This window comes from Conger conger, chromosome 15 (genome assembly GCF_963514075.1).
Source record: "Conger conger chromosome 15, fConCon1.1, whole genome shotgun sequence".
In the NCBI taxonomy this organism is placed as follows: Eukaryota; Metazoa; Chordata; class Actinopteri; order Anguilliformes; family Congridae; genus Conger; species Conger conger.
This window is the reverse complement of record NC_083774.1, coordinates 40,722,168-40,745,450: the sequence shown is the minus strand read 5'-3', so window position 1 is coordinate 40,745,450 and position 23,283 is coordinate 40,722,168. Positions and strand designations below refer to the sequence as shown.

General features: G+C 47.3%; 1 protein-coding gene across 4 annotated transcripts in view; it reads right to left on the bottom strand.

The window, feature by feature from the left end:
- Nucleotides 1-22,243, bottom strand: part of zmp:0000001167 (protein phosphatase 1 regulatory subunit 12A) — a 45,033-nt gene extending 22,790 nt beyond the window's left edge. For 3 of the 4 annotated variants that reach the window (XR_009704983.1, XM_061221532.1, XM_061221535.1), the window contains exons 1-9: nt 21,872-22,243; nt 11,605-11,735; nt 10,312-10,430; nt 8,314-8,470; nt 7,224-7,368; nt 5,317-5,391; nt 4,749-4,834; nt 3,004-3,179; nt 2,722-2,831 (exon numbers count right to left, since the gene is read on the bottom strand). Coding sequence is in view for 3 of the 4 variants with exons in the window: in XM_061221532.1 (XP_061077516.1) it covers nt 2,722-2,831; nt 3,004-3,179; nt 4,749-4,834; nt 5,317-5,391; nt 7,224-7,368; nt 8,314-8,470; nt 10,312-10,430; nt 11,605-11,735; nt 21,872-22,147 (1,275 nt within the window). In the remaining variant the exon portion in view is untranslated. The remainder of the gene's footprint in view (nt 1-2,721; nt 2,832-3,003; nt 3,180-4,748; nt 4,835-5,316; nt 5,392-7,223; nt 7,369-8,313; nt 8,471-10,311; nt 10,431-11,604; nt 11,736-21,871) is intronic. The other variant, XM_061221533.1, reaches the window with a different exon arrangement.
- Nucleotides 22,244-23,283: the final 1,040 nt, after the last annotated feature.

Genomic DNA, 23,283 nt, shown 5'->3' with positions numbered 1-23,283 from the left:
TTGTTCGGGTTCAGGAGCTCCTCGAAGTGCTCTTTCCACCGCCCGACAATATCCCCAGTCCGGGTCAGCAGTTCTCCTCCCCTGCTGAAAACAGCCTGAGACAAGCCCTGCTTTCCCTTTCTGAGTCGTCGGATGGTTTGCCAGAACTTCCTCGAGGCCAACCGAAAGTCCTTCTCCATAGCCTCCCCGAACTCCTCCCATACCCGGGTTTTTGCTTCAGCGACTGCCGAAGCTGCAGCCCTTCTGGCCACCCGGTACCTGTCTGCTGCTTCAGGGGACCCCCGGGCCAGCCAAGCCCGAAAGGCCTCCTTCTTCAGCTTGACGGCCTCCCTCACCGCTGGTGTCCACCAGCGGGTTCTTGGGTTGCCGCCCCGACAGGCACCGATGACCTTCTGGCCACAGCTCCTGCTTGCCGCCTCTGCAATGGAGGCTTTGAACATGGCCCACTCGGACTCCATGTCCCCAGCTTCCCCCGGGATGCGTGAGAAGTTCTTCCGGAGGTGGGAGTTGAAGACCTCGCGAACAGGGGCCTCCGCCAGACGTTCCCAGTTCACCCTCACTACACGTTTGGGTTTACCGGGTCTGTCAGGCAGCCTCCCCGGCCACTTGATCCAACTCACCACCAGGTGGTGATCAGTTGACAGCTCTGCTCCTCTCTTCACCCGAGTGTCCAAGACATACGGCCGCAGGTCTGATGATACGACCACAAAGTCGATCATCGATCTTTGGCCTAAGGTGCTCTGGTACCAAGTACACTTATGAGCTACCCTATGCTCGAACATGGTGTTTGTTATCGACAATCCATGGCCAGCACAGAAGTCCAATAACAAAACACCGCTTGGGTTCAGATCAGGCAGGCCGTTCCTCCCAATCACCCCCCTCCAGGTTTCTCCGTCATTGCCCACGTGAGCGTTGAAGTCGCCCAGCAGAACTATGGAGTCTCCGGGTGGCACCCTTTCCAGGATGCCACCCAGTGACTCCAAGAAGGCCGGATACTCTGAACTGCCATTTGGTGCATACGCACAAATGACAGTCAGAGCCTTCCCCCCAGCGACACGTAGTCGCAGAGAGGTAACTGGGTCTTTGTGTGGCCGTGTCATGGGAGTCTTTGAATCGCTCTTAGTCGATAAATATGTAAACCAAAAAATATATATAAATATTTGCTGGCTTGGTTGAGTTCCAGAAAGCATTTAATTCTATTTGGCATGATAGCTTATTCTTTAAATGTATTGAAAGTGGTGTCGGGGGACTGCTATATGCCATCAAATCAAAACTTCATTAAAATGCACACAAATAGTAAATATGCAGTTAAAATTACACTACATTACATTATTGGCATTTGGCAGACGCTCTTATCCAGAGCGACGTACAGTTGATTAGACTAAGCAGGAGACAATCCTCCCCTGGAGCAATGTAGGGTTAAGGGCCTTGCTCAAGGGCCCAACGGCCGTGCGGATTTTATTGTGGCTACACCGGGATTAGAACCACCGACCTTGCTTGTCCCAGTCATTCACCTTAACCACTACGCTACAGGCCACCCTAAAATTGGATCTAAACACAGATTTCTTCACTCAGGGGCGTGGAATGAGACAGTTATATAAATTAACTGGAGCAATCTGCACCTGGCCTCAGTGTATAACACAGAAATAAAATGTCTTCTGTGTGCAGATGACATGGTTCTCCTGTAGGCCACAAAATAGGCATTACAGAACCTGTCTCTGTTAGAAAATGTCTGTCAGACCCTGGCAGTTAACCAAAAGAAAACAGGAATATTTATTTTTCAGGAAAAGTCCGGATCTCAGGGAATCACACAAAACTTTGCCCGAGGAAAAAATTAAATCAACAACTAATTATACTTATTTAAGCTTAAAAATTCATTCCACAGGAAATTTCAGCTTGGCCATGAATGAACCGAAAGAGAAAGCAAGAAGGGCTGTCTATGCCATCAAAATAAAAATTAGCATTAGAATCTGGCTCGAAATTGGAATCAATAATCAAACCGATTGCACAGTTTGATTTTGCATGTTTGTGAATGGGATAAGTATGCAATTGAGACCCTGCATGCGAAACTGCATCAAAGAAAGAGCCATCAAATTCTGGAAAATTGTGCCACCTCGGATAACATAATTATAAAGCCCTGCAATGCTAAGAGCTGAACATATCCCCTCAGCCAGCTCCTTCACTTACATAGACTAACACTACTAACAGCATTCAGCCTTAGGGCAACAATGCGCATACTCAATATTAGCATGTTGGTTTTCGGTTAGTATGGCTAAAGTGCGCTCCTGCTTTATTGACGGCAGTTTAACTGGCCGGTTTGTGACAGCTGTTAGCCAGATACTGTTGTTCCCACAACTCTGATGGATCGATCCACTTATGTCATCTCCCAATGTCGCTCTGGATAAATGAATGTAATGCAGTGCAATGGCATAGGTCCATCGAGTCTCTATGCTGTGTAACTCTACAAGACTGGAAGACTGTAGCGTAGTGGTTAAGGTACATGACTGGGACACGCAAGGTCGGTGGTTCTAATCCCGGTGTACCCCAGCATTGCTCCAGGGGAGGATTGTCTCCCGCTTAGTCTAATCAAGTGTATGTTGCTCTGGATAAGAGCGTCTGCCAAATGCCATTAATGTAATGTAAACATGCTATCTCCGTGAGCGCGTGAGGTTATTGCAATTGCTTCCCTTCCGCTGTTCCTCAAAGTGGAGCCACACTCACCTTTTTCCCCAAGGTTGCCGTGGCGCTGGTCACCGTGGTGCTGGTTGGGGGGGTGGAACTGTTGCGCTTGTTGTTCAGGTTGTTGATGATTTCTCGTGTTTTCATTTTCTCTGCGGGTGGGATATTTACCAGTCAATAAAAAAAGCCAATTTCCAATCAATGAATTTGTAAAAAAAAAAAAAAAAAAACCACATACGGTTCACACAGCCATACCAACTGCACCATCATTCAACATTCAGCACCGCGAACGCTCTGGCCAAACGTGTCGGAGATGCGGTTCACCTGACTCTTCATCACACTCTGATTGGCTCTCCTCCTCAGAGCTGGAGATGTGGGCGGCGCCTGGGGGCCCCTCCTCCTCCTCCTCAGCAGGGCTGCTCTGCAGGGCGGGGGGGGCGTGGCGCTCCCGTCCATGAAGGCTGATCTTCTCCTTGCTGCTCATACGAGATATTGAAGTCCTGGGGGGGAGGGGCCAGGAGGGACAGGAGGCGGGGCCACAGCCAGCATGCAGGGGCCAATCAGTGAAGGGGAAGACACACAGTGCAGCCAACCAGTGAGTGAGCGACCAATCACACACACGCACACACACACACACACACACACAGTGCTGGGACCAGCTTTTAGCCCTCTGAGGAGTAGGTTTTCTGGAATTTTCCTTCTCGAAAATTTTAAGTCAGTGTTCTAGAACTCAATTGCCTTTAATAAATAGTAGTGATTGTTACATCAGCACTAGAATGTTCAGTTAAGAACATTCTAATCATATATTTGTGATATCATTCCTTAAAGGGTTAAAACATGGCACCAACCAATCAGCTGGGTGTACACAAAACAGCCCTTCCACAACGTCTGATGTCTGCAGGTTTAACTCCAGTCCTGGAGGGCCGCAGTGTCTGCAGGTTTAACTCCAGTCCTGGAGGTTTTCGCTGTATTTTAGCACTTGCATTAATATAGGCCACTGATTTAGAGGGAATAAATGGGGTACTCATTGAAACCAGCACACACTGCAGTGCTCCATGATTTGAGTTGATTTAAAAAATAGCTATTCATACTAATATTTTTTACTTTTGAATGGTGGTACTTGAGACAATGCTCCAAGTGAAAAACCACAGGTCTTCAGGTAGGTAGAAATGTGAGGATTACAGTAATAATGCTGTCAAAACATCCACGTGCTCCAGCAACGCTGTGAGAACCCTCTGTGTGAGCAGGTCATGGTGATGAAAGCAGTGACATCATGGCCTCAGCACAGCTTTGGAGACTCTAAATTATGGTAGTGGTGACAAGAAACAGCAGAACACACACACACACACACACACACACACACACACACAGACACAGACACAGACACAGACACAGACACAGACACAGACACAGACAGACACACACAGACACAGACACAGACACAGACAGACACAGACACAGACAGACACAGACACATACGCACACACGCACACGTGCACAAATACAAACACATACACACACACACACACACACACACACACACACACAGAGACACACACAGACACAGACACACACACAGAGACACAGACACAGACACACACAGACACACACACACACACACACAGACACATACGCACACACGCACACACACGTACACAAATACAAACACATACACACACACACACACACACACAAACACAAACACACACACACACGTACGTACACACACACACTCACACACACACACACGTGCACAAATACAAACACACACACACAGACAGATAGACAGACAGACACAGACACACACAGACACACACACACAGACACATACACATACACACACACATGCACACACATGACACACATGCACACACACGCACACACACACGTGCACAAATACAAACACACACACACACACACACACAGACAGACAGACAGACACAGACACACACACACACACACACACGCACGCACACACATGCACACACATGCACACACATGACACACATGCACACACACGCACACACACACAAATGCATAAACACACACACACACACGTGAGACCATACCTCCTGGGGCGCGTGGGTGCCACAGTGACTGAGGGACTGATCCCGATGACAGGGGTCGGGGACATCTTCTGCTTCTCTGTACGCAACTACAGAGAGAGAGCAAGAGACCATGAAAGAGAGAGGGAGGGAGGGAGAGAAAGTGGGTTAAAAAGAGAGGGAGCAGAAGAAAGAGAGAGGGAGGGAGGGAAGTCAATTATTTGTTTTGAAAGCAATGGTGTCATTGTCCTCTTCAACTAGCTTCATGTTTATAGACACGCATTCTCAGCACAATCCTCTCAGCCTGGGTTAAACATGCCCGTTCCAGACAAACAAGCTAAAAGGATTTCGGGAGCGGTAGTTCAGTCTGACTGACACATAACATTGAACTAATTTAACCAAAACAACACCAAGCTCTTAACCCCTCATCTGACTGTTAAGTGAATCTGTCTGTGAGGTGCAGACCTCCATGTTACTCCTGTATGAAACAGAACTGCTCCATCACAGACAGGCCACATGCACTGCCACTGGAAGAGAACATGGTCACGGTCGTCAGGGTAACGGAGCAGACAGACAATCAGAGGAGACTTACAGCTTCCTGTTTCTTCATCAGCTCCTGCAGGGTGTCAACCACATTCTCATCAGCTACATCCAGGGGGGTCTGCCCCTGCAGGAACAACACACAGCGACACACTCCATCACCCACAAACATACACACACACTCACTCACAGACGCATGCAAACACACATGCCCACACACTCACACAACCTTTACTCAGCATTTTATCATGAATGAAAACTGAGTCAGTGCGAGATCAGTGTCAGATCAGTGTCAGATCAGTGTCAGATCAGTGTCAGATCAGTATACATGGGTATCCAGTGTATTGGATCATTAGTGGTAGTGCTGTGTTAAGCAGAACAAGTCATGGTCTGGCGGTGACCGTCTCAAGCCTGCCCTCATGGCTGTTTTTCCCTGAGCTATGCTGCCATAGCCTTATTCAGCCGGGGTTCTCCTTATCGCACACAGGCACCTCTCCCTCCTGCTGTGATTAACCAATTACCATCTGGACCCCCTAACAATGTTACTTTTCTCTTCTCCCCACTGTGGGCACCTGCTCGGAGCGCTAGCCCAACTTTTCCTGCACACCCCCCCCTGGCCCGGAGCTCCAGCCCAAGACCAGCTGTACAACTCCCTCCTGCCACTGCTGATTCAGCTGTAGCACCAAGCCTGTCCCCTTGCCTGACAGTGCCACCCACTGCTGATTCAGCTGGAGCACCAAGCCTGTCCCCTTGCCTGACAGTGCCACCCACTGCTGATTCAGCTGGAGCACCAAGCCTGTCCCCTTGCCTGACAGTGCCTCCCACTGCTGATTCAGCTGGAGCACCAAGCCTGTCCCCTTGCCTGACAGTGCCACCCACTGCTGATTCAGCTGGAGCACCAAGCCTGTCCCCTCGCCTGACAGTGTCACCCTCTGCTGATTCAGCTGTAGCACCAAGCCTGTCCCCCTGCCTGACAGTGCCACCCACTGCTGATTCAGCTGGAGCACCAAGCCTGTCCCCTTGCCTGATAGTGCCACCCACTGCTGATTCAGCTGGAGCACCAAGCCTGTCCCCTTGCCTGACAGTGCCACCCACTGCTGATTCAGCTGGAGCACCAAGCCTGTCCCCTTGCCTGACAGTGCCTCCCACTGCTGATTCAGCTGGAGCACCAAGCCTGTCCCCTTGCCTGACAGTGCCACCCACTGCTGATTCAGCTGGAGCACCAAGCCTGTCCCCTTGCCTGATAGTGCCACCCACTGCTGATTCAGCTGGAGCACCAAGCCTGTCCCCTTGCCTGACAGTGCCACCCACTGCTGATTCAGCTGGAGCACCAAGCCTGTCCCCTTGCCTGACAGTGCCACCCACTGCTGATTCAGCTGGAGCACCAAGCCTGTCCCCTTGCCTGACAGTGCCACCCACTGCTGATTCAGCTGGAGCACCAAGCCTGTCCCCTTGCCTGACAGTGCCACCCACTGCTGATTCAGCTGGAGCACCAAGCCTGTCCCCTTGCCTGACAGTGCCACCCACTGCTGATTCAGCTGGAGCACCAAGCCTGTCCCCTTGCCTGATAGTGCCACCCACTGCTGATTCAGCTGTAGCACCAAGCCTGTCCCCTTGCCTGACAGTGCCTCCCATTGGTGCTCCTGCCATCCCTCCACCTCGCCGGAGTCATCTATGCTTGGACTAAATTACTGGACATTCATCTCATTATATTGACAGCCATTCTCATAACAAACCGGTGTCAACCAGAGTGAGGTTCTGCTCAAGGTTTCTTCCTGTAAGCCAGGGAGTTTTCCCTTGTCACTGCCGCCCTAGCGTACTCTTGGGGGGCGGTTCTCTGTAAAGCCGCGTTGTGAAGAGCGTAACAGAAATAAGAAGTGGACTGATGGTGGACTGATGGTTGAGCGGGCCTGGACTGATGGTTGAGCGGGCCTGGACTGATGGTTGAGCGGGCCTCACCACGTTGCTCACGGGGCTCATGTCGCACATGCTGTCGGCCAGCAGGCTGCAGGCCTCCTCCTGCCCCCAGTGCGCTGCGGCATGCAGCGGAGCCCAGCCGTCTGCATCCCTGCAGTCCACATCCTGACCACACTGCAGCAGCACCCTGAGAGAGGGAGGGCAGAGAGGGGGGGTGGGGGTGAGTGTGGATTGTCTCAGCCAGGTTTGTGAAATATACCCATTTTCTTAGGTCTAAATTGGTTGCTGGTTTACCGAGGAAGACCACCCAGCTCCCCAGGCCTATAGAACTATAATAGTCTAGAATTCTCCATTTCTGTACTTGCGGTCTTGTGAACTGGTGTGACATCATATTTAATGGCCCATGGCCTGTTCCAAAACCAAGCACCCAATACCAAGAGCAAAGAAGTGCCTCAGTTGACGGTGCCCCAGCGTTACAACCTGGAAGCACTCACTCCATGACCTGGAAGCACTCACTTCATGACCTGGAAGCACTCACTCCATGACCTGGAAGCACTCACTCCATGACCTGGAAGCACTCACTCCATGACCTGGAAGCACTCACTCCATGACCTGGAAGCACTCACTCCATGACCTGGAAGCACTCACTTCATGACCTGGAAGCACTCACTCCATGACCTGGAAGCACTCACTTCATGACCTGGAAGCACTCACTCCATGACCTGGAAGCACTCACTCCATGACCTGGAAGCACTCACTCCATGACCTGGAAGCACTCACTCCATGACCTGGAAGCACTCACTTCATGACCTGGAAGCACTCACTCCATGACCTGGAAGCACTCACTCCATGACCTGGAAGCACTCACTCCATGACCTGGAAGCACTCACTTCATGACCTGGAAGCACTCACTCCATGACCTGGAAGCACTCACTCCATGACCTGGAAGCACTCACTCCATGACCTGGAAGCACTCACTTCATGACCTGGAAGCACTCACTCCATGACCTGGAAGCACTCACTTCATGACCTGGAAGCACTCACTCCATGACCTGGAAGCACTCACTCCATGACCTGGAAGCACTCACTTCATGACCTGGAAGCACTCACTCCATGACCTGGAAGCACTCACTTCATGACCTGGACGTAGCCTTTGGCAGCAGCCACATGGAGTGCAGTTGCTCCAGTGTTCGGGTGGGGGGTGAGGGTGCCATGCCCACCCAAAACCGTCATGGCATCTTGTAGCATCACCCTCTCCTCCTCGCGCCTGGCACTGTCCACATCCACACCTGGGAGATGGAGACAAAAAAATATGGAGGTGAGGAGAAAGAAGGGGGGGGGGAAGGGCAGCGGGACGGTGAACAGGAAAAGAGGGGTGCGGGGTGGATTAAATGGAGAGGGAGAGAGGCAGAGGCAGACAGGTAGGCAGGCAGAAAGGCACAGGGTGGAGGTTGCTTGGTGTATATGGGCATGAGGTGGATGAACACCACAGGAACCTCATCAGGTATTTCAGCCATTTTGCTGCGTCCCCTTCGACTCACTCAACCTTTACTCAGCATTTGAGCTGCACTGCTCTGTAGTGAACGCGCGTCCATTACAGCAGTCTGTGCCTGGCACCGTTTCCAGGCTTTAAGGGCCTTGGAGGTCACCATGTGACCAAAAGTGTCACTTCCAAATTCCAGTTTGAGAGTTGTTGGTGAGATCGCTTCTTTAGAGACCCCCTTCTCGTCCTAGAGGGCCAAGGGCCCTGCTGATTTTTGTTCCTACCTTAAAATCAGCAGTTTAGCCCCGAGAAATCAGGTCATGCAACAGCTTAATCAAAGATGGTACAGGAAAAAGATGGCGACCTCTCCTATTCTGCTTCAGCACAGCTGTACGTGAATCTGGGAGGTGTCTACTGTTCCTCACTTAGAAAGGCATTTGACTTCAAGACACTGCACATATGCACTGCAAATTATCATTACAACTCGAGTTTTCTACGTACACCTTTAAGCCAGTGCTTATCCAATTCTTACACCAGTGAGTATCTACATACACATTTAAGCCAGTGCTTATCCAATACTTACACCAGTGACCCACACCTACACAACAGGGATCCCAAACTATCACTTAATACAAAATCTCAGTGTACAAAACAACAAACCTGTGTTATGTAGTTATGCACCTAGATTAGGGTAAATAAACACCATCAGAAAGACATTACTAGTTAACTTTCCGGTCACTGGTCACTTTTGCTCTGTTGTTAGTTTGTTTCTTTCTTTGTTTAAATAAATAAATAAATAAATAAAAATTTGGCCCTCTGTTGTACAGGTAGCAGTTGAAATTGTACTTCCCTCTAGGGTCTTTCAGCGCACTTAGCCCTGGTTATGGGTATGCACTTTGTTGTACGTCGCTCTGGATAAGAGCGTCTGCCAAATGCCAATAATGTAATGTAATGTAATGTAATTACAACATGAACGTGCTCAGCACAGAAACAGTCACGCCGCCGTCACTGTGCTCTCAGCGCAGTCCGGCACTCACTCGCCTGCTTCAGTCACATAACAGTTAATAAGCTCCTGTTTTTATGGAGTTTGGCCATTAAACACCCAATTCAATACAGATAAGAGCAGAATTGTCCATCTAAAGAAGCATACAGATGGAACTCTATTATGATGCTAGCAGTGATGGGGGGGTTATGTTTTAGGGTACGGGGGAGGGTGGGTTGTGATTTAGAGGGTTATGTTTTAGGGTACGAGGGTGGGGTTGTGTTTTAGGGTAAGGAGGGAGGGGGGTGTTGTGATTTAGGGTATGGGGGAGGGGGAGTTGTGTTATAGGGTATGAGGGTGGGGTTGTGTTTTAGGGTACAGGGAGAGGGTTTCACATTACATTACATTACATTACAGGCATTTGGCAGACGCTCTTACCCAGAGCAACGCACAGTTGATTAGACTAAGCAGGAGACAAACATCCCCTGGAGGGCCCAACGGCTGTGCGGATCTTATTGTGGCTACACCAGGATTCGAACCTCCGACCTTGTGTGTCCCAGTCATTTACCTTAACCACTACGCTACAGGCCACCTAATAGTTTTAGGGTACAAGGGGAAAGGGGGTTGTGTTTTAGGGTACAGGGTAAAGACGCTGAGTTCCTCACCCTGCTTCTTGATCTCCTGCTTTAGCAGCCTCCCCATGGCATCCTCTGTGGCCACATCCAGAGGAAGCTCACCCTCACTGTTCACCGCCCCCACCCGTGCACCATGCTCAATCAGGTACCTGCAACCAGGACAAAGGCACAAAAGTTCCTACTTCTGCAGTCAGACATTCAAAGCTTACAAACACCCACATAGATAATACTACAATGCACACAACCATCAGCCAACTGGCGTAAAGTCCAATCCTCAAGGCCCTGACGAAGTTCACACCGATTCCGACAAGGACGCAAGGGGACACCCCGGACCCCCAAGCTGTCCATTTTATGGACGGCACAATGTAAATAATGTAGGCAGTTTCTGCTGGATAAATGTGTTCAGTTAATGCTACACATGTATGCTGCAGATATGGTGTTCAGTTGATACTACAGACATGTGATACAGATGCAGTGTTCAGTTGATACCACACATGTATGCTACAGACGAGTGAGTTCACGGGGCGTTTGGTTGCCGTCGTGCTTATGAGACGCTGTGGTTTATGGGGTGTTTGGTGAACACTGCGGATAGAAGACGCTGTGGTAAGTGAGTTTATGGAGTGTTTTGGTGGACACTGTGGTTAGTGTGTTTATGCGGTGTTTGGTGGACACTGTGGTTTGTGTTCATGGAGTGTTTGGTGGGCGCTGTGGTTAATGTGGTTAGTGTGTTGGTGGACGTGGTGGTTAGTGTGTTCATGGAGTGTTTGGTGGGCACTGTGGTTAGTGTGGTTAGTGTGTTTATGGAGTGTTTGGTGGGCGCTGTGGTTAGTGTGGTTAGTGTGTTTATGGAGTGTTTGGTGGGCGCTGTGGTTAGTGTGGTTAGTGTGTTGGTGGGTGCTGTGGTTAGTGTGGTTAGTGTGTTTATGGAGTGCTTGGTGGGCGCTGTGGTTAGTGTGTTGGTGGGCGCTGTGGTTAGAGTGTTGGTGGGCGCTGTGGTTAGTGTGGTTAGTGTGGTGGTGGCGCTGTGGTTAGTGTGGTTAGTGTGGTGGTGGCGCTGTGGTTAGTGTGGTTAGTGTGGTTAGTGTGGTGGTGGCGCTGTGGTTAGTGTGGTTAGTGTGGTTAGTGTGGTGGTGGCGCTGTGGTTAGTGTGGTTAGTGTGGTTAGTGTGGGGCTGTGGTTAGTGTGGTTAGTGTGGTTAGTGTGGTGGTGGCGCTGTGGTTAGTGTGGTTAGTGTGGTTAGTGTGGTGGTGGCGCTGTGGTTAGTGTGGTTAGTGTGGTTAGTGTGGGGCTGTGGTTAGTGTGGTTAGTGTGGGGCCCACTCACTTGGTGATCTGCAGGAAGCCGCAGGAGGCCGCGGCGTGCAGGGGGGTCCAGCCCTCATTGTCTCCTCGGTTCACGTCACTGCCGCTCTCCACCAGGAACTGCACCATCTCCGCGTTCTCATCAATACAGGCCTGTGCAGAAAGAGGTAAGCATCCTCAAACAGAACCTATTAAAGCACATAATAAGCCCACAAGACTGGCTTTAAAGCGTACTATACAGGATCTAAAACAGTCTTACTACTATGATGCACTGGCCACCTGAGTCCGTGTTCACTTCTGGCCAATACCTTGCTTGTATTTGTTATTCTGAAATAATTTGGGATGTTTCTGGGCTTGGCTGTGTACTGTATCTGAAAAGCATGTGGCCAATAGAAGGATGAGGAGTGGAAGAGGAAACATGTATGGATTGGCTGTACAGCTACTGCTGGGTTAGTGAAAAAAAGGCTGGTCAGCATTCACTGATGTTAAGTAGCTGTCGTTATTAGGCAACTAAATTCAGTTACATTTGGTAAAGTTAGCTGGCTGGCCACGATGGCCTGAGAATTAGCTGCAAAGAAGTCATTAAAAATAAGTGACAAATGTGGCAGGGTTGAGCCAACTGAAACCTAATGATACTGTTCTAGCAGTGGCTATTCCATCCCCACTAAGTCTGTTCCATCCCGACTAAGCTAAAAATATGAATATCAGCAACGTATGAAACATATGAAATTTCAAACTGCCAAAATGACAATGTGGATATAACTTTATCTCTGTGGGCTCACGCACCAGTTACACATAAACAAACACAGCAACAAGATGAAACATAATCATTCGTATGCTACACTAAGATGGCTACCCACACAGTCAACCCGAGGCCAAATGACTTCTCCTTCCCTCTGTTTCGTCACTCCTACCATCCCCTGACCAGGTTAATATTACAGTACTATGAGCCTGACCAGGTTAACTGCACAGTCTACTCTCAGCCTGACCAGGTTAACTGCACAGTCTACTCTCAGCCTGACCAGGTTAACTGCACAGTCTACTCTCAGCCTGACCAGGTTAACTGCACAGTCTACTCTCAGCCTGACCAGGTTAACTGCACAGTCTACTCTCAGCCTGACCAGGTTAACTGCAGTCTACTCTCAGCCTGACCAGGTTAACTGCACAGTCTACTCTCAGCCTGACCAGGTTAACTGCACAGTCTACTCTCAGCCTGACCAGGTTAACTGCACAGTCTACTCTCAGCCTGACCAGGTTAACTGCACAGTCTACTCTCAGCCTGACCAGGTTAACTGCACAGTCTACTCTCAGCCTGACCAGGTTAACTGCACAGTCTACTCTCAGCCTGACCAGGTTAAGTGCACAGTCTACTCTCAGCCTGACCAGGTTAACTGCACAGTCTACTCTCAGCCTGACCAGGTTAACTGCACAGTCTACTCTCAGCCTGACCAGGTTAACTGCACAGTCTACTCTCAGCCTGACCAGGTTAACTGCACAGTCTACTCTCAGCCTGACCAGGTTAACTGCACAGTCTACTCTCAGCCTGACCAGGTTAACTGCACAGTCTACTCTCAGCCTGACCAGGTCTGCGCCGGTCACAGAGTCGGAGGGGCTGTCTCAGAAACACTTCGACCCGTTTCTTTCAAAGATGAGGTCCAGATGACTTCCTCCTGGGCATGAGGCAAGGCTGCACCATCACAAGAGTGAAGGAGGGAAACATATGGGACGGGCGCATGTGGGTGGACATAGGATAGGGATGCACACTATCAAAATTCTGGGCCAATATCAATAACAAATACTTTTGTTATTTACTTTTTAAACAAACTCCAATGCACCTTCCAGATCCATGGAAGAGGCAGATGAGCACCAACATCAAACAACTTGCGAAGGGAGAAAGTAACCAATTTTATATGTGCAACAATATATTTCAACTTCGGCACTTGAGTTGAGAACATATAGAAATAACTGACTCCTGACTATAAGACTAAATTAAATCAAAGCAGTGTGTACTCTTAGAAACAGTAATGTTTCTGTGACACTGAAAGGATCCCACTATTACTGTGGATCCCTAATACTGAAGTTAGGCCAGAAGTGAAGCCATTGGATACCATCCACTCAAAAAGACTGGCAAGCTTTAGCTAACTAGTGACCAAAAAGCTCTCAAGAAGAGTGTGTAATTGAGTGTTTAACAGCAAAAAAAGGGAGTGTGTAATTCAGTGTGTTATGGCAAGGCATGATGCTTAAACTAGAGGTGGAGATGCAGCAGAGAATTAGTATGAGGCAACTATGTTCCAAATGAAAAAATAAATCCTGATTCACCAGATTTTACAAGCATGTCATGACTTGCAAATTCTGTCCAATCGTAATGTTTTACAGATCTTTAAAATAAGTGTTTTATTTTATTTGTGAAAGTTACTAAACATTCTCTCTCTCACTCGCTCTCTCTCTCTCTCTCTCTCTCTCTCTCTCTCTCTCTCTCTCTCTCTCACACACACAAACACTCTCACACACACACTCTCTCTCACACACACACTCTCTCACACACACACTCTCTCACACACACACTCTCTCACACACACACACACACACACACACACACACTCTCTCACACACACACACACACACACACTCTCTCTCACACACACACACACACACACTCTCACACACACACACACACACACACAGACAGACTCTAATGCAAATCCAAACTGCCCATGGAGCTGATGCAGTCATGCTGGTATCGGAGGATATCCACTTCTCAGGGAGAGCTGGGAACCGGAGCATTGGCAGGAGCCCAGATGCGATTGGCCTTCTGATTGGCTAACAGGCAGTTGCAGAGGCCCCCTGTGACAAGAAGTGCCCCTCTGGGAGAATGCTGGGAGGATAGCCAACGTCGCCAGATGCCTGGGATTTTATTCCCCCCAACATATTCCTCAAAATCCCCCATTTACTCCCATATACAGTGGGCTCCATAATTATTGTCACCCTTAATACAAAATTAATAAGAAAAAAGCTACATGTAATTATCTATGTTATGTTCAAACATATGGGACAACTATATACTTTTATTTAAATACTTTCATGTTTCAATGTTTTTTATTTGGTAATCTGGAAACCATAGGAGTCAAAATTATTCGCAATCCTAACAAATATATAAAATCAAAGTGAAATTGTCAATAAACTTTCACTTAATTTAGTTAATTTCAGTCTAAAAGATCTATTTTGTATTGTTCCATCACTTCCTGAATTAAAATCAGGAAAAAAGGAAACATCAGCATGGGAAAAGCAGAAGGACTGTGAATTCAGAAGTCAATGCCAATATTGACCATCACAAGTCTGGTTCAAAAAATACCTAAACAGTTACACCACGTAGCACTGCAGGATGAAAGCACACATCCCCACGGATGGTGAGGGAGGCCATAAAGAACCAAAGGATCACTGTTTAAGAATTGCAGAGATTGGTTGCCTCTTGGAATCACCAAGTCTAAAAAAAATAAATAAATTTAAAAAAAACATAAAATGGCACCTCAAACTCTTTCTTTAGGGTGGCAAGAAGACAGCCCTTACTGAAAACAATATGGAGTGCTGCTATTGGACACTGTGCTGAGAGACCCTGAGCATGGAGTGCTGCTATTGGACACTACGCTGAGCGGTCCTGTGTAAGGAGCACTGCCATTGGACACTGCGCTGGGAGGTCCTGTGTATAGAGCACTGCTATTGGACACTGTGCTGACAGACCCTGAGTATGGAGTGCTGCTATTGAACACTGTGCTGGAAGGCCCTGTGTATAGAGCACTGCTATTGGACACTGCGATACAAGGCCCTGTGTATAGAGCACTGCTATTGGACACTGCGATACAAGGCCCTGTGTATAGAGCACTGCTATTGGACACTGTGCTGACAGACCCTGAGTATGGAGTGCTGCTATTGAACACTGTGCTGGAAGGCCCTGTGTATAGAGCACTGCTATTGGACACTGTGATACAAGGCCCTGTGTATAGAGCACTGCTATTGGACACTGCGATACAAGGCCCTGTGTATAGAGCACTGCTATTGGACACTGTGCTGACAGACCCTGAGTATGGAGTGCTGCTATTGAACACTGTGCTGGAAGGCCCTGTGTATAGAGCACTGCTATTGGACACTGCGATACAAGGCCCTGTGTATAGAGCACTGCTATTGGACACTGTGCTGGAAGGCCCTGAGTATGGAGTGCTGCTATTGGACACCACGCTGGGAGGTCCTGTGTATAGAGCACTGCTATTGGACACTGCGATACAAGGCCCTGTGTATAGAGTGCTGCTATTGGACACTGTGCTGCGAGGTGCTATGTATGGAGCACTGCTATTGGACACTGTGCTGGGAGGTTCGGTGTAAGGAGTGCTGCTATTGGACACTGCACTTCAGAGGGTTCAGCAGCTGGGGAAAGAAGGATATTCTCATATTCTGGTGAGCGATTTCATGACAGACAAGAAGTATATGAGGAACATTCAATTCCCCTGGTTTCATCCAGTCTAACGGAATCCTACTGGTGATAAATTAACATCTTCTGGGAAGACAACCTTCCCAGACATGCACTACGTATTATCTATAAAACAAGAACAGACTGGCCTCAGAAAAGATGTTATCAATGAAAGTACTTTGCAAGTAATAACACACATTTTATTTTCCTGAAAGATTCAAATGGAGATATTCCATATTCTGAACAGCAGTCACTTCACTAAAGAGTCTTGCACTCACGTCACGTAAAATCAAATTTAGTGCTAATTATTATCACACAATTATTATTAGACTACGTACTGAATAAGATCTGAACAGCTGTCGGGCCCTTGAACAAAGCCCTTAACCAAGCATAGCTCCAGCGGGGATCGTCCCCTGCTTCATCTAATCAACTGTAAGTCGCTTTGGATAAAAGCTTCAGCTAAATCACATCACATGATAAATGATGTGGATCAGAAATCAGAAGAGGCCATGTTAAATCAGCCCTGGACAGGAACACACTGATGATACACTGGAATCGCTGCCTCGCTGGTTACGTCACAAGTCTACCGTCTGTTCCAACTTCCACCCAAGGCCGGAGGGGAGAAGCCAAAAACGACGGACCTCCATCACGTCACCTCAGTGTCCAGTTTCAGCTTCCACAATCCCACCATTTTGTCATTTCTGAGGGCAACACAGCCACGAATACACTCCTCAACAACAAATGGCACTCGTATGAGAAAACCACAGAACAAGAGGCCAAATTAGGCGTGAGGCACTCCGTGGTCTCTGCTGACTGCATGAGGGTTCACAGACGGCGTTTTTGATAAATAATATCGCAGCGTTCCCCCGGCCCGGGGCCGAGCTGGACCTCTGCTGCGCCCGCGGCCCGCGGCCGATGCCAGAAACCTTTTTCCGTTGCGCTCTGCGAAATCCCTGAAGCCCCCTGTGGGGACGGGACGGCCGGAGGAGGAGGAGAAAGGGAGCGGGGGACGGGCTCTGAAGCGGAGAGATGGAGGGAGAGGGGGGAAAAAAAACCTAGAGAGAGGAGCGGAGGAACTGCGGACTGAGGGAATGGAAAATTCGGAGTGTATATTTAAACTGGGCTGCCAAGCAACCGGCGAACAACAGGCAAGGCAAGAGGAGGGAGAGAGGATGAGGGAGGAAGGACGGAAGGCGGAAGAAAGAAACGCAATGTGAACCAGCCAGGTCAATGTTCAGACAGGTGGTTATATTTGGTAGGCCCTGAGAGAACAGAGAAACAGACAGAAGGCTGCATGAGGTCGGGAGTCTTTTAGGCCGTGGTTTTTAGGCCCATCTGAGACATTTATTAACAATGAAACAACTGTAGAGAAATGAGCTGACATGAGGACAAGTGACCATCAAAGTGATCGTGAAAATGAATGTTCAGTTAAGAACATTCAAATCACATTTTTGTTATCTCACACCTGAAAGGTTTAGACACAGTGCATTGATACAAAAAAAAAAAGCCAACACGAGATGACTTTGCATAGGAACTGTCCTCATGCAAAAAAGGCTTTTTCCATAAAAGGACAGTTTTCTCTTTAAAGACCTGGAGACTCATCGTTACGCAAAATACCATTTTAAAAATTTCAGGTTTTGTATTTTTAAATCAGTTTCATGCAACCACAAACAAGAATTATTTTTTGGCACTCACACACAGCAGTTGTGGAATACCACTGTCAATCAACTACTTGATCCCATGTCAACATCTTTTAGGTAGGTCAACCTTGACTTTCAATTGGAGCAGAGAAGAACATTTCCTTAGGGCATATTTAAAGCAAGAACGTTCATATACATATTCACACCCGGTCAAAAGCAATTTCACAGATCTAATAGGAACTTCTGGTGTCTATTGCTGTTTGCAAAACTGTGATGTGGAATATGAACCTTGCACAATGAGTAGTGAAAAGGTGATACCACATGACAGCCGTTACAGTACTGAAAGGCACACAGCATGTCTTTGACAGAGAGTACTGTGGGCGGAAGTACACAGTACTGCTAAACTTCACCCCCCGCCACACAGGAGCTGCACCTGCTGCAGTTACTGCTGGAATCAATGCTGGCGGGGCAGTGAATGCTTCCTCCGAACCCCAAAAATCTAATTTGCACGTACAGTGATGGGGACACTGTGTGTGTGTGTGTGTGTGTGTGTGTGTACATGCACTAACTGGCTGTAATTACTGGTGGTAGATTATGTCATGGTGAAAGTTTTCAAGTGGGGACACAAGAATAGTCTTTGGCCGCCATTGATGGGCTCATCAAGAAATGCAGATAAAATGTCAAACGGTGAAAATGTTACAAATTAAGTAATTAAGGTCAGAATTCGCCATACCTTAAACAGATTACACTTCGGTCAGCAAAGATCCCACAATATTTTCTCAGAAAGAGTCTTAACTTTGGCCTGTGTCCTGGTCAAATTTCCAAAAAACTGCCTCTGCATCTAACCACCATATTACTAGGAGGCTGAGATTTTGTCGTAGTACATTGTAGAAAACAACATCCATGTTCCGTGGATAGAAGCACTGGCAGATGCAAACTGTATTATTTTTTTAGTTTACAGTATTTTCCCTGCATATTTATCAAAGGTGTCAATAATACTGGAGCCCACTGTATATATAAAATATTAATTAGATGGGACAGGGCGTTGTAGTGAGAGTGACAGGGCTTCACCTACATTATCTGAGATGTAGTGAGAATGACAGGGTTTCACCTACATTATCTGAGATGTAGTGAGAATGACAGGGCTTCACCTACATTATCTGAGATGTAGTGAGAATGACAGGGCTTCACCTACATTATCTGAGATGTAGTGAGAATGACAGGGCTTCACGTACATTATCTGAGATGTAGTGAGAGTGACAGGGCTTCACGTACATTATCTGAGATGTAGTGAGAATGACAGGGCTTCACGTACATTATCTGAGATGTAGTGAGAATGACAGGGCTTCACCTACATTATCTGAGATGTAGTGAGAATGACAGGGCTTCACCTACATTATCTGAGATGTAGTGAGAATGACAGGGCTTCGCCTACATTATCTGAGATGTAGTGAGAATGACAGGGCTTCGCCTACATTATCTGAGATGTAGTGAGAATGACAGGGCTTCGGACTGTAAGTGGCTCGCAGGTATTTGTGATAACAACTGGTGACAATAATGAAAACTTGCATTAAGGTTTAACAAATGTGTTCAATAAAAATGGTTTATTTTATTTCTCTCTACCCTACAAGGGAAAATGTACATTGAAGGAGGAAAACTTGCCTGGACGATGTGATTGGTCATAAAATATGGCTCGGTCCTGAATAGTGGGTGGGGCGCTGCCTTCTTCAGGCGTACAGTGGAGAGGCATAGGCCTAGCATGCGAGGCTAGGCTACACGTGGCTAGTCTCTGGCCCAGTCTCTCTCTCTGGGTGTTCTGGCCAGGCTTGACTGTTGGCTTCCCTTACCTATATTCACATTTTTTCAGCAATGCAAAGAGCGACTCATTCCTGTAGCAACTCACCCTTTTCCATCAGTGATATGGATCTCTAGGGAAGGCCCAACTGCTACCGTGGGTACACAGTCAGGTTTCACCACAATGCAGAACTCCGGGTTCCACTCTACAGCAAATCCACAGCCCTGACCAAGAGTCATCCTGGCCTAGTGTCCATGCTAGCTGAGCACATTCACACACATCTCCAAATTTCCAGCTTTGTCTCCACTTTGACTACAAGAGAGTTTGTTAACTTATGGTCAACCACTAGCTTCTGGAACATTTGCATTTCACCATGAATGCTAGTATTGAAGTTATTACCTGCTCTGTAAACAAATAATGGTAATACCTTGACAGTCTGCATTGCTTCGCTGGGAAGAGAAGCAGCCTGAAGCTAATTATGACCATGTTGTGCTTGGTTCTCTGTTTCCATGCATGGTAGCATTCTGCGCTGATCCCACCAGAAACCATTCAGTAGTAGATAATCTTAAATCAAATCTCCCAAAGCATCATATGTTGCATAAGTCCCATAAACTATGAAGCATCCTTGCCGGTAGTGACATTAAGGATCAGATTTTAGCATTTCATTGAAAATGAGAAAACTTGAAAGTGGCGAAATCTTTAGTGTGATTATGTTTATTAAAAGATGTAGTAACCTTTAACTGCGTCACATATTTTAGCTCTAATCATGATAAAGAACAGTAAATATTAAAATATTCAATATTAACAAGTAAACATTAATAGGTTTATTAATACATACCATTTTTGGTCAAAACAGCTGATGCTGTTTTATCCAAAAATTGGACCTAGCCCCCCCCCCCCCCAGCATAAACTCTGGCGTCGGTGTTGTAACTTTATAGCTTAGTGGTTGTTTCATGGATGAAGGCGGGTAACAAAATACAGTCAAAACATCCTGGTATGAATACCATCACATGCGCACCCAGCCACATACAAAACGTTTGAAGTTACAAACTGTTGTTTGTCGGTACACGAGTCGAAATTCTTACATCACAGCACGATTTGCAAAATTTACATAGGCTACCACTTCACGAAAAAAATCATAATTGTGTGAGGATTGTTTGTAATTCGATAACACAAGTAATTTACACGTTTACGTTTCTATCGATGACATAATTGGGAGTATCAACAGCTATCAAGAGCGCTATATGTCGGCCAGGAAAGTATTCCCCAGTGGTGCTATGGGGATATTGGTTGGTGATATGCTAACGTTATGGAGCACTGTCGCTAAAGAAGCTAGCTAACTTTACTATACAGTAACTTTGTATCACAAATGAATGACATTGTTGATTGCCGAAGTGACAACAACTTGCCACTTCGGTTTTCTGACCCAGATCTTAAGCACTCCACAGCAGGCATTGCCCGAATGTCTAACACAACGGGATGGGGGAGGAAAAATGGGGGGATAGAGCAAAAAGAGCCCCAACTCAAAACTGTACTTTCCGCGTTGCTACTTCCTTTGAAATCAAAAGCAAGCGCTAGACGGTTAGCCAGTTACCTCAATTTAAGTAATTTGTTTTTGATAGAAGTTTTTCGACTCGAGTTTTACAAAGTCTCTTCCGTGCGATTTGACCCGTCCAGCATAGCTATTTATGATAAAGAAACACTACACAAAGAACTGTTTGTCCAAACCCATCGCCTGAAAATAATCGGTGCCATCCAAGCCTGCAATGATAACGCTTTCTTGAAGTTCGTGTTAAACTGCTAAAATTAGCGCGTTAGCTATATCAGAGTTTACACAGCAGCAATGCTGTCAAGTAAAACAGGTAGCTAACATTAGCGAGCACTATATAGCAATCCTCCGTATATCCACGTATAGCGTCACTTCTGCGCCCGTGAAAATCTGTCACTTCAGCCCAGCTTAGCAGACCCAGCCCGTTTCTTTTGCTGGGCAATCAGTGACGGTCTGCTTTATATAACCCCGCACTTTCTTAAAATAGCTAATTTGCTACACCAATAGCGAAAGTTAGCACGCAAATATTGCTGTTGTTTCCGTTTTTGTAAACGTAAGATAACGTTTAAAATGCCATCCAGCTAGTTAAGCAACTTTTATCTACTTTTCAGCTGCCTCGTCCAACAACTTTTACAAGTTCAGGCTAGCTAAGCTAGCAGAGTGACGTGTTGGGTTTCGCCGCTGTCATTTTGTTAGCCTGCAAAGGCTAGCGCCAGTTCACGAATCGACATGCCGGGATTCCCATTCTTTACCAGGTACGCTGTGAATATGTCAACACCTGGGGTCGGCAGCTCAGCTCGAAGAAGAAACAAGTAAACCTGATAGGAAGTCAGCGCTTCTAACCTGATGCAATGCTGTCAGTCCGTCTATGTTGGCATGGTTGATGTCGGCTCCTTGGCGTAGCAATGCAGCCACCTCCTCTCGGTCCCCGGCCGAGCAAGCAGCCATGAACACAGCGCCCTGCGTGAAGCGAACCCTAGCCCGCCGTCCCCCGTTGCCTGCAGGCCGCTCTCGTGTCTCGGGGATTGTTCGGTCAGTGTCGGACCCCAGCCACCGCTGGAGCTGATCCTGCCGTCGCTGCCGTGCAGCCTCGGACCGGGAGCGATCATCCGCCGCCATCTTCCTCACTCTCTCCCGGGTAGATGCAACTTCTAATCGGGGGAGAGTGAACGAGTGATCCGATGCGCCGAATTTCGCCCCCTAGCGGAAACGGTCTCATACACAGACGGGTAAACACCCACACACATGCGCGCGCAAAGGTAAAATATCCAGTGACGCAAATACACTATACAATATACTGACGCTCTTATTCAAGTCATCTGCATTCTGATGGGCAGCAAAACGGCGCACTCACGCGGCGTTCATCAAGAAATCGCTGGGCACTGTTCATTAACATCTGAATGTTAAGATTACTCAGATTACTGAGAAGTGAATTTAGGTTTTCAGTTTTTTTCACAAAAGGGAATGGAGAGTTTAGTGAATGGAGAGTGTCATATTAGGACATGAATGATTTGTCTCCAGTTCTTTCATTTATGCATGACGCTGTCCATTGACACCCCCTGTAAATGTATGAACCACATGTTACTAAGCTGCGGTTTGAAACGGTGGGTGAGAAATCCAATCATTTGCATGATCTGACATTTTAGCAAAATTTCAAATTTTAGTCTAATTTTTTTTGTGGTATAGTGTATGAACAGACATTGGTGGACACATTAATTAAGAGACTGAGCCATGGCTATATGTACACATAGGCACCTCCAGGCATTGAAAGCATGTGGCCATGGTCAAGAGTTTCAGTTGTTGTTCACACCAAACATCAGAATCACGTAAAATGTGATCTAAGTTACTGACCGTGGAATGCTTGTTAGTACCAGATGGGGTGGTTTGAGTATCTCACAGACTGCTGATCTTCTGAGATTCTCATGCACAAAACCGTTTCTTAAGTCTCTAGAGTTTATGGAGAGGTGCGAAAAAAACCCCCAAAAAAACAAGTGAGCTGCAGTTCTGTGGGTGAAAATGCCTTGTTAATGAGGTCAGAGGAGAAGAGGCAGACTGGTTCAAGCTGACAGGAAGGCAACAGTAACTCAAATAACCACACATTACAACAGTGGTATGCAGAAGAGCATCTCTGAACACACAACACATTGAACCTGGAAGTAGTTCAGCAGCAGAATAATAAGTAAAAAAAAAAAAAAAAAGTGTAATAAATACCTAATAAAGTGAGTCACTTACACACAGATTACATAAAAACACAG